Source organism: Ipomoea nil, unplaced genomic scaffold, assembly GCF_001879475.1.
Source record: "Ipomoea nil cultivar Tokyo-kokei standard unplaced genomic scaffold, Asagao_1.1 scaffold3069, whole genome shotgun sequence".
NCBI classification, from domain to species: Eukaryota; Viridiplantae; Streptophyta; class Magnoliopsida; order Solanales; family Convolvulaceae; genus Ipomoea; species Ipomoea nil.
The window spans coordinates 7,083,290-7,098,096 of NW_017619497.1; the positions used below are offsets into that span (position 1 = coordinate 7,083,290).

Consider the following 14,807-nt stretch of genomic DNA (forward strand, 5'->3'; position numbering starts at 1 on the left):
TTATAGCGCCCATGTCCTTTTAACATATTAAACTCATGATGAAGTGATGATCAATTTTGTACCATGATAGAAATTTGTAATTTAGATCATTAAAAGTGATTAAATATCAAGATTATATTTTTTTAGTTGAAAACCTGTTTCAATTACTTTTCTTTTTACCACTTGAAATTTAAAAAGTTATCCTTTAGTATGTATTACCAAACACCACAACTAAAGTGGCTAAAATACTAATCACTTTTTTTTTTTTAATAGTTGCGAATTTTGTCAATTAAATTATTAGGCGTGTTAACTTAAGCAAATTTTTTTTTAAAGGGCTAGACAACCTGTCTTTTTCTTCCAATCCTCTCCTCTTTTCTCAAGAGCAAATATTTCAAAATTTTAAATCAACAATAAATTTCTTTTAATGATCTCATCTAAAAAAAGAGTGATTGGAATTTCTGACAATCCAACAAGTAGATGAAAATTAAGTATTTTACTATGATTATTTATTTATTTTCCAACCACTAGTCAAAGAGGATCATAATTTTCAACCTTAAAAAACTTAAACTTTCTATAACTTAAAAGTCATAAGAACTTTGCAATTTTTGGACAACCACTACGGAAAATTATAGAATTTTCGACCATCTGAAAGTAATCTTAAATCAAGTTGAAAGCAAAACGTAGTCGGAAATAGCAACAAAAGGTTTTTCCGGATACCAAAATTGGTCGGAACAAGACTTTTGACTTGATTTAAGATCACTTTCAGGTGGTTAGAAATTCCATAATTTTCAACCGTGAACAATGATGTTATGACATGTAATATAAACCACATTACAAAACAATACAAATTTTAATGTGTTGCACACAATATTTTTCTAAAGGCCAAGCAAAAATTTATCAATAATTTTATTAAAATTAATTATAACGATACATAAAATTTTTGACTTTAACATAAGACAACACACATCAAATGACAAATCAAGTAAAAATACATGGAAGAACTATAGGACGGCCAAAATTAGCCAACTTATTAGCCTTAGATTTAGCTAGGCCAGGTTTAGGATATAATCGAGTAATATATTAATTTAATTACTTAAGTAATTAAGATTTCTTCATAGTAAGATCAATGATGGGGCGTAGTGTCTGGAACAAATTGTAGTACGTGGCCTGTGTTGGGTGTACAGAATCGAAGAATATGTATTTGGAGGCATTGGCGCAAACGCTGGATTTCCGATTGCACAAGTACGACACTTCGATATACCCACTCCCACAACATCCTGTGTCTACTTCCTCGAAACCTGCGACAGATCAAACATATATTCTTCATTAATAATCCAATCTACTGTTTAGGTCAATCGAACTTATAACTTTATGATTATTAAATGAACAGTCTGACTAATTTGGTTGGAATTGAAGTCAGATTCTTTTTATAAGACTGACCATATTTTGTGGGGTTTTGAATCATGTCCTCCAAAGGTTTGTAAATATCAGCGTAGATTATTTGTGTGGATGGGGTTTCCAAAGCTTTCAACTTTTGTTGAAGCAGATGATTGTAGTCTCTTGCAGCGGCGGAGTAGGAGTCCAGACATTGACGGCTGGAAAGAAGATCGGTGCCGGAAAACAATGTAATGACAGCCGGTAAGCACCCGATTGGTGGCATCCCTACAACGCCGATCACCTTAGCTCCCTCCTCAATTAAATCCTGCAATATAATTTTCATTTTTATTTTTGGGAAATACGTAATAATCCGATCCACTGATGATTTGGCAGGGACAGTTCAACTAATCTAAGACTAAAGCATATAATCAGTCTATATATATATATATATATATATATATATATATCCACTGATGTATACTGTAATTAATTATATTGAAAACGAAGGGTTACGTACCAGTATGAACTGCTGAGTGAGCTGCAACAGGTATTGGTGGTACTCGGCGACGGTGTAACTCCGGCGCCGGAACGGGGTGGCGTAATAGTTGATGACCATATCATTTGTGCCGGCGCTGATTAGAAATGCCGCATTGCTAACAATTGATTTTGTTTTCTCCTCTCCTATTTCGCTTTCAAGTTTCTTTTTGTACTCTCTAAAATATTCCAGCTGCGTTTCTAGTGATATTGATCTCTGCAATAGTCAAACGCATCAAATTAATTACAATCAAGGAATTCAACCTCATACTTTCTTTCTTCTTTTTTTCTTTTTAGTGATTTTTTAGTGGAGGGAAACAACAACAGTGTTGAGCATATAATATATATAAATATAAATGTGCAATTCAACTATCAGTTTTTAGTTGAAATGAAGCACATGTTTCAATTTTGTGCAAGAGATCATGGGTGGGGTATAGTACACATGTTACTTGGAATCCGTCAAAAGTAATGATATTAACAATTCAAAGTTGTGGTTATCAAGTCAACTGAACAACTTAATTACCTATCACTAACAAACAAAACATGTCAAATATGAAATTAGTACTGTAGAATCTAAGTTCACGTCTTTCTAAACTCATGTGATAGTCTCTCATTACATTGGACTGCGTGAGATTAGGATGGATTTTTACTGATGAGATTAATTGGTTTGGAGTGTAGTTGCAGTAGTTTTTATAATGAAAATTGTGAGACAGTTTGTTTAATTTGTCACGTAAACGAGCAAAATGCAACCTAACTGACCCACATGCACAGACACATATATACATATGGAGAGTGAAAGAGAGAGAGAGAGACGCTTATTTGATGAGTGAGGGGATCATATCCAGAGCCGCCGGAGGCAAAAGTGACGCCGGTCATCAGCTCAGCGGTGGTGAGAGTCGAGTCCAGGTAGGGTGGCACGTACTCTTTCACTCCCATATACGAAGCTGTTCCAAACAAACCAATCATATTATTAGGATCAAACGTTTTACCACTTGCCCAAAAAAACTATAGCTAGTAGCAATGACATAATTTTATCGCCACACATTTTCGAGACATTGTCCGCTAGATTTGGTCTTTACCGGCCTCTGCCCAACACATATTATGCATGCAATAGTTTAGATTGAGACTCGACTAAATTAATCTCTCTTATTTAAGAGTAATATACCCATATAATCGGTGACGATACGGCCATTAGAAAACCTTCCGGTAGGGGTGTGGTTCTCATCAAAATCAACTCCGTAAGGTGGGAAGTTGCACTTAGTGACGCTTGTTATGTAGTTGTTGTTGCCGGAGTCGACGGTGGAGTCTCCGAAGATCAAAACCGCCGAAATGGTATTGTTGAATGGCCTATGCAGATGGGTTAAAGCTGAGGCATTTTGAAGGAGAACAAGTACTGTAATAAGAAGCCAGAAAAGGCAGCTGCAAGGGAAAGATGTATTCATGTTTTAATTTCTTGATGATGATGATGATGATGAGGACATTACTGTCTCCCCTACCGGCCTATTTATATAGCTAATATATCGACTGTCATTATATATTTCGTTTTCTTTGATCTCCATTTGATTAGAACATTATTGAATATTCAATTACCTAGTCGACCGCCGTTATATCATCAATTTTAACTACTATAAAAATATATAAAAATAATAAAGTCACCACTTGCTCGGGAAATTTAATATCATGCATTTTTTAAATTTGAAAAGAAAATTAATGGTAGCAACTAAATAAAAATTAAAGATGTAATAAAATAAAATTAAAAGAGTAGAACTAAACGTGATAGATAAACTAAATAAAAATATTCATAACCCAATAATTTTGCACAATTAGTAGGCGAGCTACTAATGTAAATGTGACCTATAATAAACTCAGATTAATCTTACAATAATGGATAGTCGTATGAAAAAATAAATAAATAAAATATTCATATGATACGTACACCCCACAAAGAGATTGTTATATGTATAAATTTCAACCTAGCTAGCTAGCTAGCTAGTTTGAAAATTTATAGGCCAGTTGATGTACATCATGCGATTTATCTTCTTTACCCGTCTCCAGGGTAGAGGCAGTGATGATGGCCGGCCTTTTTTTTTTTTGAGCTTAAAACTTATAAATTTCAACTACTTATTAATAGTATTATATAAATATGGTGTGATCTTACTTCATCTTATAATAATTATATATCTAACCACAGTATGTAAGTGGACTTTTTACTATTTAATTTTTACAATTTCAACCACAATGGTAAAACTTAATTAATTACTCCCTACTTGCAATTTTGTATTGACTTTGTTGTAAAAATTAAATATATATTTAATTTTTTTAATTTTATTTTACAACAAAGTCAATACAAAATTGCAAGTAGGGAGTAATTAATTAAGTTTTACCATACTTTCAAATACATTTAACAATATATATATATATATATATATATATATATATATATATATATATATATATATATATATATATATATATATATATATAATTAATCTAATCGCCGCAATGGCATGCGGCATAAGATCATGTATTGCATCGGCAATAAGCCGTTAAGTTTGCGGTTTTTGTCAACACCCAACTGTTCATTAATCATTAGGCCTCCATATCAACTCATTGCATAAATCAACATAGCGCAGCCCACATTGAAGACTATTTCCTCAACTTCTTTACGTAAGAATGATATTATAATTGTTATTATAATTATAATAATAATTATTATTTTATTAATTAATATATACGAGGGGATGAGAAGCCAAAGATCTTGTGGTCAAGTTGTATAATCGTGACTCCTAAATGGGAGGTCATAAGTTTGAAATCACTAAAAAAAAAAAAAAAAAAAACGAGTGAAATAAAAAGTTCAAGAAGCTGGAGCAGGGTTGAGTCTAGCATTCTACCATTGAAACGTAACGTCACATTCACTACATACTCGTTATAACTTTAGGTGGTGTGGCAAACGTTTGATCTATACATGATACAGAAGTGATATATTATAATTTTTGATTTATTATTATAATTTTACTTTTAGATTTAAGATATCAGGTGTTATTCAATTGGATGTTTCTTTTATGCTTAGTTTAATTACGACAAGAAATTAAAGGTGCCCATATTTAATAGAAGTGCAATTTGAAAGGGGGGGGGGGGGGGGGGGGACTTCACTATTCTTTTTTTTTTTGGTAGGGTTCACTATTCTAAATAATCAAATGGGAAATTCTATTTGCACCATCCTATTTGTTATTTGCACAATTCGTTTAATAAGTGTAATAACTTTATAGGTGGTGTAAATATCATTTTTCTATTTGCACCACCTTCATTAAATGTAATCAAACATTAATATTTATTATTTATTTTTTTCTTTGAGAGCTACTGACTCTATTAGATTGTAGTATCTGTTCATCTATACTTTCTCAACCTGTTGAAGCACGAAGAGTCAACACCACCACCTCCACTGAGGCTCGATCTCATGACTAGTCACTACATGTCATTTGAGCACAAGGTGCTAGCATTATTTTTATTTAATAATCAAACTATTAATTAAAAAAAAAAAAAAAAAAAAAAAAAAAAAACTAAAACCCCTCACCTTCTCCGGAGGAGGCGACGTTTTTTTTTAATGTTTTAATTAATTAAATTTGAATTCAAAAATTATTAATTACACATCGTAAATGACGTTTGACCAAAGTGGTGCAAATAGCAATATGAACACCCATTTGGTTATTTACACCACCTATGTAATTATTGAATATTTTTACATTTTTACAATTCCAATGTACTTTATACCCACTTTTGACTAAAGGGTGAAACATGTTGAGTATATAACCATTAATGTGCAATCCAACTATCAGCTTAGACTTTTAGTTGAGATGGAGCACAAATTAAGCAAATAACAACACCCAATCAAATCCCTTTTGTCTCTCTCTTTCTCACACACACACAAAGAATAATCTTCTTACTTAAAGGCGGCAACTTCAAAGGTTAAATGTGAAGAAACTTTAATTGGTGATCAAGTGAGTGAAACATTATTTTGGTATTAAATTATCACAAGATAAATTATTGTCAACACTCTCTCGATCAAATTCATTGTACATGGTATTTCTAGTACGATTTATCTCTTATATGTGATTTATTAACTATTTAGCAAAAACGAAATTTACCCTACACAGTGACACACCATCAAGCATTAGGTACTAGTTATGGATTCTCCCGTCAGTCAAAAAAAAAAATGTGTCACAACTTTGATTGATGGTTAGTACAATCTTTTGAATTCATAAAGTGGTTGTAATTTTTTATTATTATTCTTTTTTTTTTTTTTGCACAAACTGTGAATTTTTTATTTTTTAGGGTAAGAAATTCTTAGTTTTCTAGTAGTGATTAATGGTGGTGTTAAATTTGGCATTTTGGACATGGTTGACTAAAGGTATTGTACTGTTGGTCTTGAAGCTAGTATATGAACGATGAATCAATCTCATGCTTTCAATCCAAACTGTAATTTTTAAAAATAAGGAAAATGACACTTTTCGTTTTCAATTAGTGTCGCTATACAATTCAACTATCTCTAAAAAGATATTGTATATATAGGAGTGCAAATTCATGTTTTTTCTCAATCTAGGATAAAGGCCACTTACAAGCCCTTCTACATACCTTCACTTTCCAACTCAACCGATCTAGCTACTTTGAGAATCAATTTCTCATTCATTCATTATTCGTTTTTAAACGTACAATAATATATCAATCTCTTTGTCTCATTACAAAGAACTAACCCGAATCCAATTTGTACTAATTTAAATCGGAAGTGGACCACTTATATTTATACCACAAATAGCCTTTAAAGCTTCATTTATTATATGTTATTTTTTCCAATATTTTTTAACCCAACTCTAACAAAATTCGGAAACAAAAGAGTCACTATGCAATGAAATAACCACTTTGCAACGATTAATTATGGGGAAAAAAAAATATTATTTTCCTCAGGAATAACGATTGCCATTTCCCCCCAAAAAAAATTAATTAAGAAGTGTTGCTCTCAACATACCCTGAAGATTTTGTATTTCTTCATTATAACATAATCGATCTTGAGAATTTACTCAATTTAGGTTAAGAGAATTCGGATAGATATACAATGAATTTTTACTTAATAGTAGAGTCACCCCACAGATTGTGTCAGATACATAGAACTAGTGCCAAACCAACTCTTTTTTGTGTTATCTTCCTTATTCATCGTCAAGTACAGACAGGATTTCCAATATAAGATGCCTTCAAATTAAATATTTCTTCTTAAGCACACAATGTACATAATTGATTACTATATTCATGAAAATGGCAGGCCTAATTAAGCACCTTTCTCAATTTGTCAAAATCCGAGTATATTATCCTTTAATTTAGCTTAGTCATAGTTTGCATTACAAGTTTCTTGTTGGCCTCCATTCATAGCTTAGGATTATATTAATTAAAGTGCATGTATCTTAGCTGGTAATTAAGACCAAATCATAAAATAAGGTTATATATATGACATTGCATTATCTTCTGGTTATTATAGATCAGAAGTTTTGGGGAAATGGATGGGGAGAGAGAGCAGCAACAAGTAGCATCTGAAGCAATATTAGAGAATGTTTGGGCAAACTTTATAGCCAAAGGTGAGGCGGAAGGAAATGGAAAAGAAAATTGGGAACAACTTCCAAACCTTGATGGTGGAGATGTTTCATCAATGGAGAAAGTTCTGCTGCAGAGGTTGCCAAGTCTTGGAAGGTGGATATCAATGGGGGCCGAGGCATGGGAACAACTCCTTGATGGAATAGTTGTTCCCTGTAACGATAATAAGCTTGTTTCTAATATGGTATCAGAGCATGATTTTAAGCATCATGAAGAATTGTCGTCTTGTTCCTCATCAACATGCAATGGTGAATTGGAAAAGAGAGTTGAGAAGAAGGTGGTGGAGAAACATTACAGAGGGGTGAGGAGAAGGCCGTGGGGGAAATACGGGGCGGAGATAAGAGACTCATCAAGAAAAGGAGCTAGGGTTTGGCTTGGGACATTTGACACGGCCAAGGATGCAGCCATGGCTTATGACAAAGCTGCTTTGAGAATACGAGGCCCCAAGGCACATTTGAACTTCCCATTTAAAACGGTGACTAAAGCCTTAGAGATTTCTTGTCTTCCTGAAATAAATAATGATTCACAAGGTTCTTATCATGAACATGGTGAGATAACTTGCAATCCAAAGTAAAGGGCTTGCAGGAAATGGGAGGGATTTGAAAATTTATGCATGAAGACTCGAACTCCCCAAAAAAGATTAGTAGAAACTAACTTTTCAGCACGCAAAATGATATTATAGATGTAATGGATCGGAGTTTTTGGATCTCGACAACAATTATCTTGACAATCTTTTATCCACCTTATAATGTTAATATAAGCTTTTATAGACCACCATAACTTGTGTAAGACGAATTTCAAATATGTAATACGATGTTTTTTTTTTTTTTTGAAAAAAAAAAATGTAACACTTTGAAAAACAGTACTTATCTCACCATATATATAGAATATACATACTATTAGCTAGAGACTTTGAAGAGTCGAATCCAACATTAGTTGATCTAATTAGTATTAGAGCTACTACTATCCAAGAGAATTATCCTTCATATATCACGGTCTTCTTGTTTGATTAACTTTCATAACCTACAAAGAATTTAGTTTTCGTTATTTATTTTTTATTCTTTGTTTTCAGTTTAGAATATTTGTTTTATAAATACTCAATTTTTTAAAATTTATTTGTTTAGACAAATGTTATAAAATTAACAGAAGTTCAATTTTGAGTGATTTTTTGTGGACCTTATATTTAAAATATTTTTTTTGGGGGACATATTTGGACATATCTAAAATATTTTTAGATATATTTGGTTTAAATAGAATAAATATAATTTTTACTTTTAAGTTTTATGTCTAATAAATGTAAGATTTTGTCAATCATAAAAAATGTAAGATTTTGTCATTCAAAACAAAAAATGTAAGATTTTACAATTTATATTAAGATATAACATAAGCAAAAGTATATTGGATCCAATAACCTATTAAATTAACATAAAATTAGTTTAGCTAATATTAATATTTTTTAAACTAATAATTAAAATAGAGTTTATTACTGAAATGATCCCTCAACTATTGCGAAATTACCAATTTGGTCCTCGACAATTTTTCTTACCTAATTAAGTCCTTGACTTTGAAAATGTTAACTATTTTGGTCCTCCGATATATTAGGGGTTAGAAGTCCGTTAAATGAGAATATTAGAGGGCGTTTGGTTCAGGTTATATAACATAACCAAGGGAATGTGACATTCCAAAGCTCACATGCATTCCGGTGTTTGGTTCATATTATCTTAGGGAATCTAACATTCCCATGGCCAAGGAATGTCACATTCCTTCCACATAGGATTTTGAAGGGAATGTGATTCCCTTCAAAATCTTAGGTAATGTAAGATAATCTTGGTTATGTTAGTTTATTATATATATATATATATATATATATATATATATATATATATATATATATATATATAATTATATATTTTTTATTTTTATTATGTTATATTAGCATATAAAATAATTTTGTTTCTCAAGTTCAAGATTTTAGTTAATATTTTAAAATCATGTAATTATATATGATACCATTATCTTATTTATTTATTTTAATTTTTAAATTTATTAAAATATATGAAAATATGTTAAGGATATTATAGTGTGTATAAAAGATAACCCTAAACCAAACATGATTATATTACATACCCCAATTTTAACCAAACACGGGAATTTAACATTCCCAGTAATCTAAACATTCCCAGCAATATTCCCTAAGGTAATCTGACATTCCATGAACCAAACGACCCCTTAATGTAATTCCCGTGTCATAGGATGACGTCTAATCATGCAACCTAGTATATTACTGTTAGAATTAATTTCACTTTTGGTCCCACGACTTTTGAGTTCTTATCACTTTTGGTGCACAACTTTAAATTTTTTCAATTTTGGTGCCTAACTTTGTTATTTATATCAGTTTAGGTCCTTCTAGCCAAATTGACGGTAAAATATTTCCAGATTTTATATTTTAGGGGCAAAATCGTCATCCCATGAAAAGATCTTCAATATTTAAACAAAAGAAAAATCATATTAAGAGGAAAAGAAGAGTTTGTCAATGGTCGAAACTATAAATCCCATAGATCTGTCTGGTTTCTGCCCATAATCAAACACCTATAGATATGATTTTACGGTGATTTTGTTTAGATATTGAAGATGTTTCCTTGGGATGACGATTTTACCCCTAACAATATAAAATCCAGCAACATTTCGCTGTCAATTTGGCGGAAAGGACCAAAATTGATAAAAATAACAAAGTTAGACACCAAAATTAAAAAATTTTAAAGTTGTGCACCAAAAGTGATAGAACATCAAAAGTCGTGGGGCCAAAAGTAAAATTAATTCATTACTGTTATGCTGATCTTAATATTTTCACAAGGCAATGCTTTGGAATATTAGGAAATTAAATGCACTGAAACAGAGGACGCGTTAATCTCTTAGGTATGGATGCATACAAAATCGTGACTGGTGGCCAGAAAGATCTTCGTTTAAATATTTGGGAGAATGATGCTGTTTAATCAATCAAAATATTAAATTTGATTTAGAGAGACTTTTTAGCCTATATTTTTAGGTAATATAAGATTTGTTTGCTTTAAAAAAATATCTAAATTAGAGTACATAGTTCTAGGTATTAATATAAGTTATTATGTTACATAAAATGTTAAAATCTAAATTAAGTTACCAAATAACAAAAACATAGTTAGGTTGTGATATAAATTATTAGGACGTGATACAAATCATGATTTAATTTTAGAAAAAAAAAGATTTTATTTTTGAATTATATGTTGAAACGACTTCGATTGTTATAGAATGAGCCCTATGAGGTTATTTATACTTACTCCACCTCCTCAAGGGAGGGTGAAGATCTACCCGATTGTATAACTATGATTATATCTCTAAAATCCTTCCTAAAATTCTATGCAATCCTATATTTTAAAAGATTCTATAAATTTCTACACTTATAATGTGTGTGTGTGTGTGTGTGTGTATATATATATATATATATATATATATATATATATATATATATATATATATATATATATATATATATATATATATATATATTCAAATGAGAACATGCCGGGCTTCCCGTGCGGATGTCACCATTAAGTATGCATAAATGCACCACACAGTGTTCAAAAATGCACCAGAATAAAATCCCACAAAATACATCACACCAAAAATGCACCACACATAATGGTGTCTTTTCAGACACTTTATGGTGCATTTATGCCAACCTAATGGTGCATGACCGCACGTCCGCACGGTTCACATAGGAACCTGACTCTCTCTTTCTCTTTATATATATATATATATATATATATATATATATATATATATATATATATATATGCTTCAATCGTACACATTCTTCACACATTATTACTCTCCCATGGAATTACAATTAATTTTCCCACTAATTCCCCCTTGCAACCAAATGTCTCGTGTAAGCAAATAATTTATGTTTATATAAGTAAATGTAAGTAAAAAAAAATGTGGGAGATAATGATAAGTAAAAGAAGATGTAATAAATATAGTCATAATAATTGATAAATATGTAAGTAAATAACAGTAAAAATGTGATTATAATGATATATAATCAAATAGAGATAGATATTTTATCTTCCATTTAGAAAATAGAAAAAAAAATCTCTAATTTTTTAGAAAATTGAAGAATATTCCCAGAAAAACTGTGTTAGTAAATATAATTTTTTTTTTCATATATTCTCCAATTTTCAAACAGCTCCATACGATCTCATGTAGTGGGATACAGATTCTTAATTTAGTATACGGGGCTTCCAACTCCAACTAAAAGTGACAAATTAGGTAGCACTATGTTAATTTACGTACCTTGGACATAATTTTGGTTAGTGCTGTTCAAAAGTTGATGATCATAATAAAGAGCAGCAACAAGTTCTCTAGCTTCATTGTCCCCAGTTTCATCTTCATCACCCTGTTTTACAGTAACAATGGACCGGCTGGATGGCACCGCAGGACCGGCCGGCAAACGGCTTGGTCTAACAACATTACCGACATGGATGACACTCCGACGATCTTGTCCACTAATCCCAACGTTATTAGCGTAAGGAACAAGTGCGTTTTCCTTATTATGTCCGAAACTATTATGGTACGGCGGCGGTAGATGTTGCTGAAGCGGTCTAGGGTTCATCACATTTCTGGCATTTTGTGTCTGCATGTTGTTATTTTGGTGGTTAAACCCGGTCCGACCAAAATTCGGTTGAATTATTTGTTGAAATTCATGGCCATGGCCATTACTCATCCTATGTTGTCCGGTGTAATTAGGATGGAAACTAAAATTTCCAACGCCGCCGTGTGATGGGTAGGTCTCCGGCCAGGGTAGCGGTGGCGCAGTGATCAACGGCCGCGATTGAAGCATGTTTATTTGATTCTTTAAGAAGAAAAGCTCTCGCTCTAACCTTTTGAACCGGCCAAGTGGGCCTTGAGCCGGGTCTTCCTTCCACACTTTGGCTTCCCACAACAACGACTTGACGGCTATGTCCTGTTGAACCGGGTCCAAGCCTTTGATGATCTTTGATATATTGGCTATGCCGAAAACTCCGTGAACCGCCTGAAATTCTTTCATCATGGATGCCGGAAAGTGACGCCACAGAACACAGGCTTCCCCTCTGCACTTTTTCCGTTGGTGCTTGCATGCGGCGCAGGCAGGGCGGTTGCCTTCCTCTCCCACCGTCATTCTGTACCTTCTTTACTGCACCAAGAAAGGAAAGAAACAAATTCATAAACGCTCTAAAATTTAGTGAACAGTACAAAATTTAGTTTACCAACGACTCCTCTGCATGATTCAGACCGAATTCGAATTAGTCGGACCGTGACATATGAACAAACCAAAAAAAGAATTTAGGGCTAAGTTTATTATTACATGGATATATACAAGAGCTCCAAAAACCGGAGGAGATGGCGGAGGCATGGACTAAGAATTAGGGTTTTGGAATGGTATTATTGTGATGGAAGAGGTATAAAGGAGCACGGCAAATATAATAGTGTTATTATGGTGGAAGACCACTACTACTTTCCCAAATTAAATCAACAACTAAAAGGAAAATATGGTACCTAAAAGGACTTCTCCATATATAATTATTGGTTAATTATTAAACTATGTTTTTGTTATTTGGTAACTGTACTTAATTTAGATTTTACCATTTGTATGTACCATAGTAACTTATCTTAATTATCTAGGAGTTGTTAGAATAATTATACAATATTATAATTGTAATGATCTAACCTCGTAGCGGAAGCATAAGAATTGAGCAAAACTCCAGCCATAGTTGATAGCTTTGTGTATTGCGTTGTGAATAATCGTAGTAGCAATTCCTGCATAGTAACGTTGTCTCCCACTTTTTCTCCGGACAGTATAGATAGTGTGTTTCAGGTGTTCCGGAGCAGTGGTAGGACCTAAACTTATATAGCCTTATATGCCATCAATATAGGCTTTGTAACGGAAAACGTTATTTCCGTTACAATATTAATGCTATCACTTAATAGTCATAAAGTGCTCAATTAAACTTGCACCACATTAAAGTGACTTAATGAAAATATTGTTTACAGGAGTATCAACTTTAGATTTTTTTTTTAAGCAAGCAAATCTTATATTACCTAAAAATGGAGGCTAAAAAGTTTTTGGAGGAACATCATTCCAAATCGTACACCCAGTCTTGAATTGCCCCATATGCCTAGGCTAAAGTATGGGCTGAACAGTTAGTATCTCTACGAACATATAATGTACCACATACACAAAGAATGAGGTGTTTACAATCCAAAAATAAAACCAAACCAATATAGGAATGGTCAACTACATCCCTAAAGGACATTGTGAAGATTTAATTAGGCAATCTGTTAGCACTTGTGGGCGATAGTCAAACATGTAATCTTGTAGTTATCAAGCTAACTATTCGACCAACTTATTTAGAGTTGTTCCCTTCTTGTTTTTTTATTCTCTTTTCCTTTTGCTTTTGTTTTTTTGTTTTTCGTTCATTTCTCATATTTTTTTTACTATATAGAATAAATAATTTTTGTAATAACAATTAAACTCGTAACGTTCAATTGTTTAATACAAGAGTTATATTTCACTTAGTTAAATACCCTTTCGGAAAACTCATACCTCATTTTTGGATGTTTGGCATGCTAAAAAAGTTTATGAACTTAATTCCCCTGTCGGGATCAGATCAGACAGACCAAAACCATTAATAATCTCCAAATTTAATGCTGTGTTCCTGGCCAAACACATACAGATGGACGTGGAAATCTAGGGATGCATCAGAAATCCAAAAGTCTCTCCTTAATCGATGGATCTCCCCGTTCCAATTCCCTTCATTTAATTCATTTACTACCCTCTTCACCATATCTCAGTGCCTAAAATTAAAAATCAAAACCTTTCATCAAATAATTTTTGTATAATTATATATTCCAACTTCCTTGATACACAAAATTTATTGCAACCACTCTTACAAATAAAAATTGTAATAACGTTTTTGAAACTATTTATTATTTATACAAATTTGATTGTCATTTCTTGACGTTTGGTTCAAATAATAAAAATAAAAAGAATAGAATATAATTTCAATAAGAATGAAATAATAAATGAATAGAATATGAATATTATTCTATTGTTGGTTCATAAGTAAATAAACATGACATTATATAAAGATCATATTTTTGTCTTTGGTTGGACTATTAAATAGAAAAAGAATATATATCATTTAAACAATCAAAATGCTTCTATTCAAAACAAACACATTCAAATAAATGGACTGCATTGT

At 32.0% G+C, this 14,807-nt stretch overlaps 3 protein-coding genes across 4 annotated transcripts; 1 reads left to right on the forward strand and 2 right to left on the reverse strand.

Annotated features, from left to right (window-relative positions):
- Positions 1-856: 856 nt before the first annotated feature.
- On the reverse strand, positions 857-3,340 carry LOC109164947 (GDSL esterase/lipase At5g45960-like). 2 transcript variants are annotated; one of them, XM_019313512.1, is made up of 6 exons: positions 3,056-3,340; positions 2,704-2,834; positions 1,874-2,107; positions 1,420-1,681; positions 1,051-1,277; positions 857-1,013 (listed from the first exon to the last, which is right to left on the reverse strand). In XM_019313512.1, the coding sequence occupies exons 1-5, from the start codon at positions 3,330-3,332 to the stop codon at positions 1,081-1,083; spliced, it is 1,101 nt and encodes a 366-aa protein (XP_019169057.1). In that variant the 5' UTR covers positions 3,333-3,340; the 3' UTR covers positions 857-1,013; positions 1,051-1,080. The 2 variants fall into 2 exon arrangements, with proteins under 2 accessions (XP_019169057.1, XP_019169056.1); XM_019313511.1 differs by having other exon boundaries at positions 857-1,277.
- A 4,095-nt stretch (positions 3,341-7,435) lies between these two features.
- Positions 7,436-8,176, forward strand: LOC109164805 (ethylene-responsive transcription factor ERF091-like). Its single transcript, XM_019313352.1, has one exon. It carries the CDS (start codon positions 7,436-7,438, stop codon positions 8,102-8,104), a length of 669 nt encoding a protein of 222 aa, XP_019168897.1. The 3' UTR covers positions 8,105-8,176.
- Positions 8,177-11,851: 3,675 nt separating this feature from the next.
- LOC109164806 (LOB domain-containing protein 30-like) lies at positions 11,852-12,724 on the reverse strand. Its single transcript, XM_019313354.1, has one exon. The coding sequence runs from the start codon at positions 12,722-12,724 to the stop codon at positions 11,852-11,854; it is 873 nt and encodes a 290-aa protein (XP_019168899.1).
- Positions 12,725-14,807: the final 2,083 nt, after the last annotated feature.

Excerpts from the sequence above, each read along its gene's own strand:
- LOC109164947 (XM_019313512.1), bottom strand. The coding sequence starts at position 3,332 with ATGAATACATCTTTCCCTTGCAGCTGCCTTTTCTGGCTTCTTATTACA. Across the intron at positions 2,108-2,703 it reads CCCTCACTCATCAAATAAGC|AGATCAATATCACTAGAAAC; the intron begins GTCTCTCTCTCT and ends TGACTATTGCAG. Across the intron at positions 1,682-1,873 it reads TCACTCAGCAGTTCATACTG|GATTTAATTGAGGAGGGAGC; the intron begins GTACGTAACCCT and ends ATTATATTGCAG.
- LOC109164806 (XM_019313354.1), bottom strand. The coding sequence starts at position 12,724 with ATGACGGTGGGAGAGGAAGGCAACCGCCCTGCCTGCGCCGCATGCAAG.
- LOC109164805 (XM_019313352.1), top strand. The coding sequence starts at position 7,436 with ATGGATGGGGAGAGAGAGCAGCAACAAGTAGCATCTGAAGCAATATTA.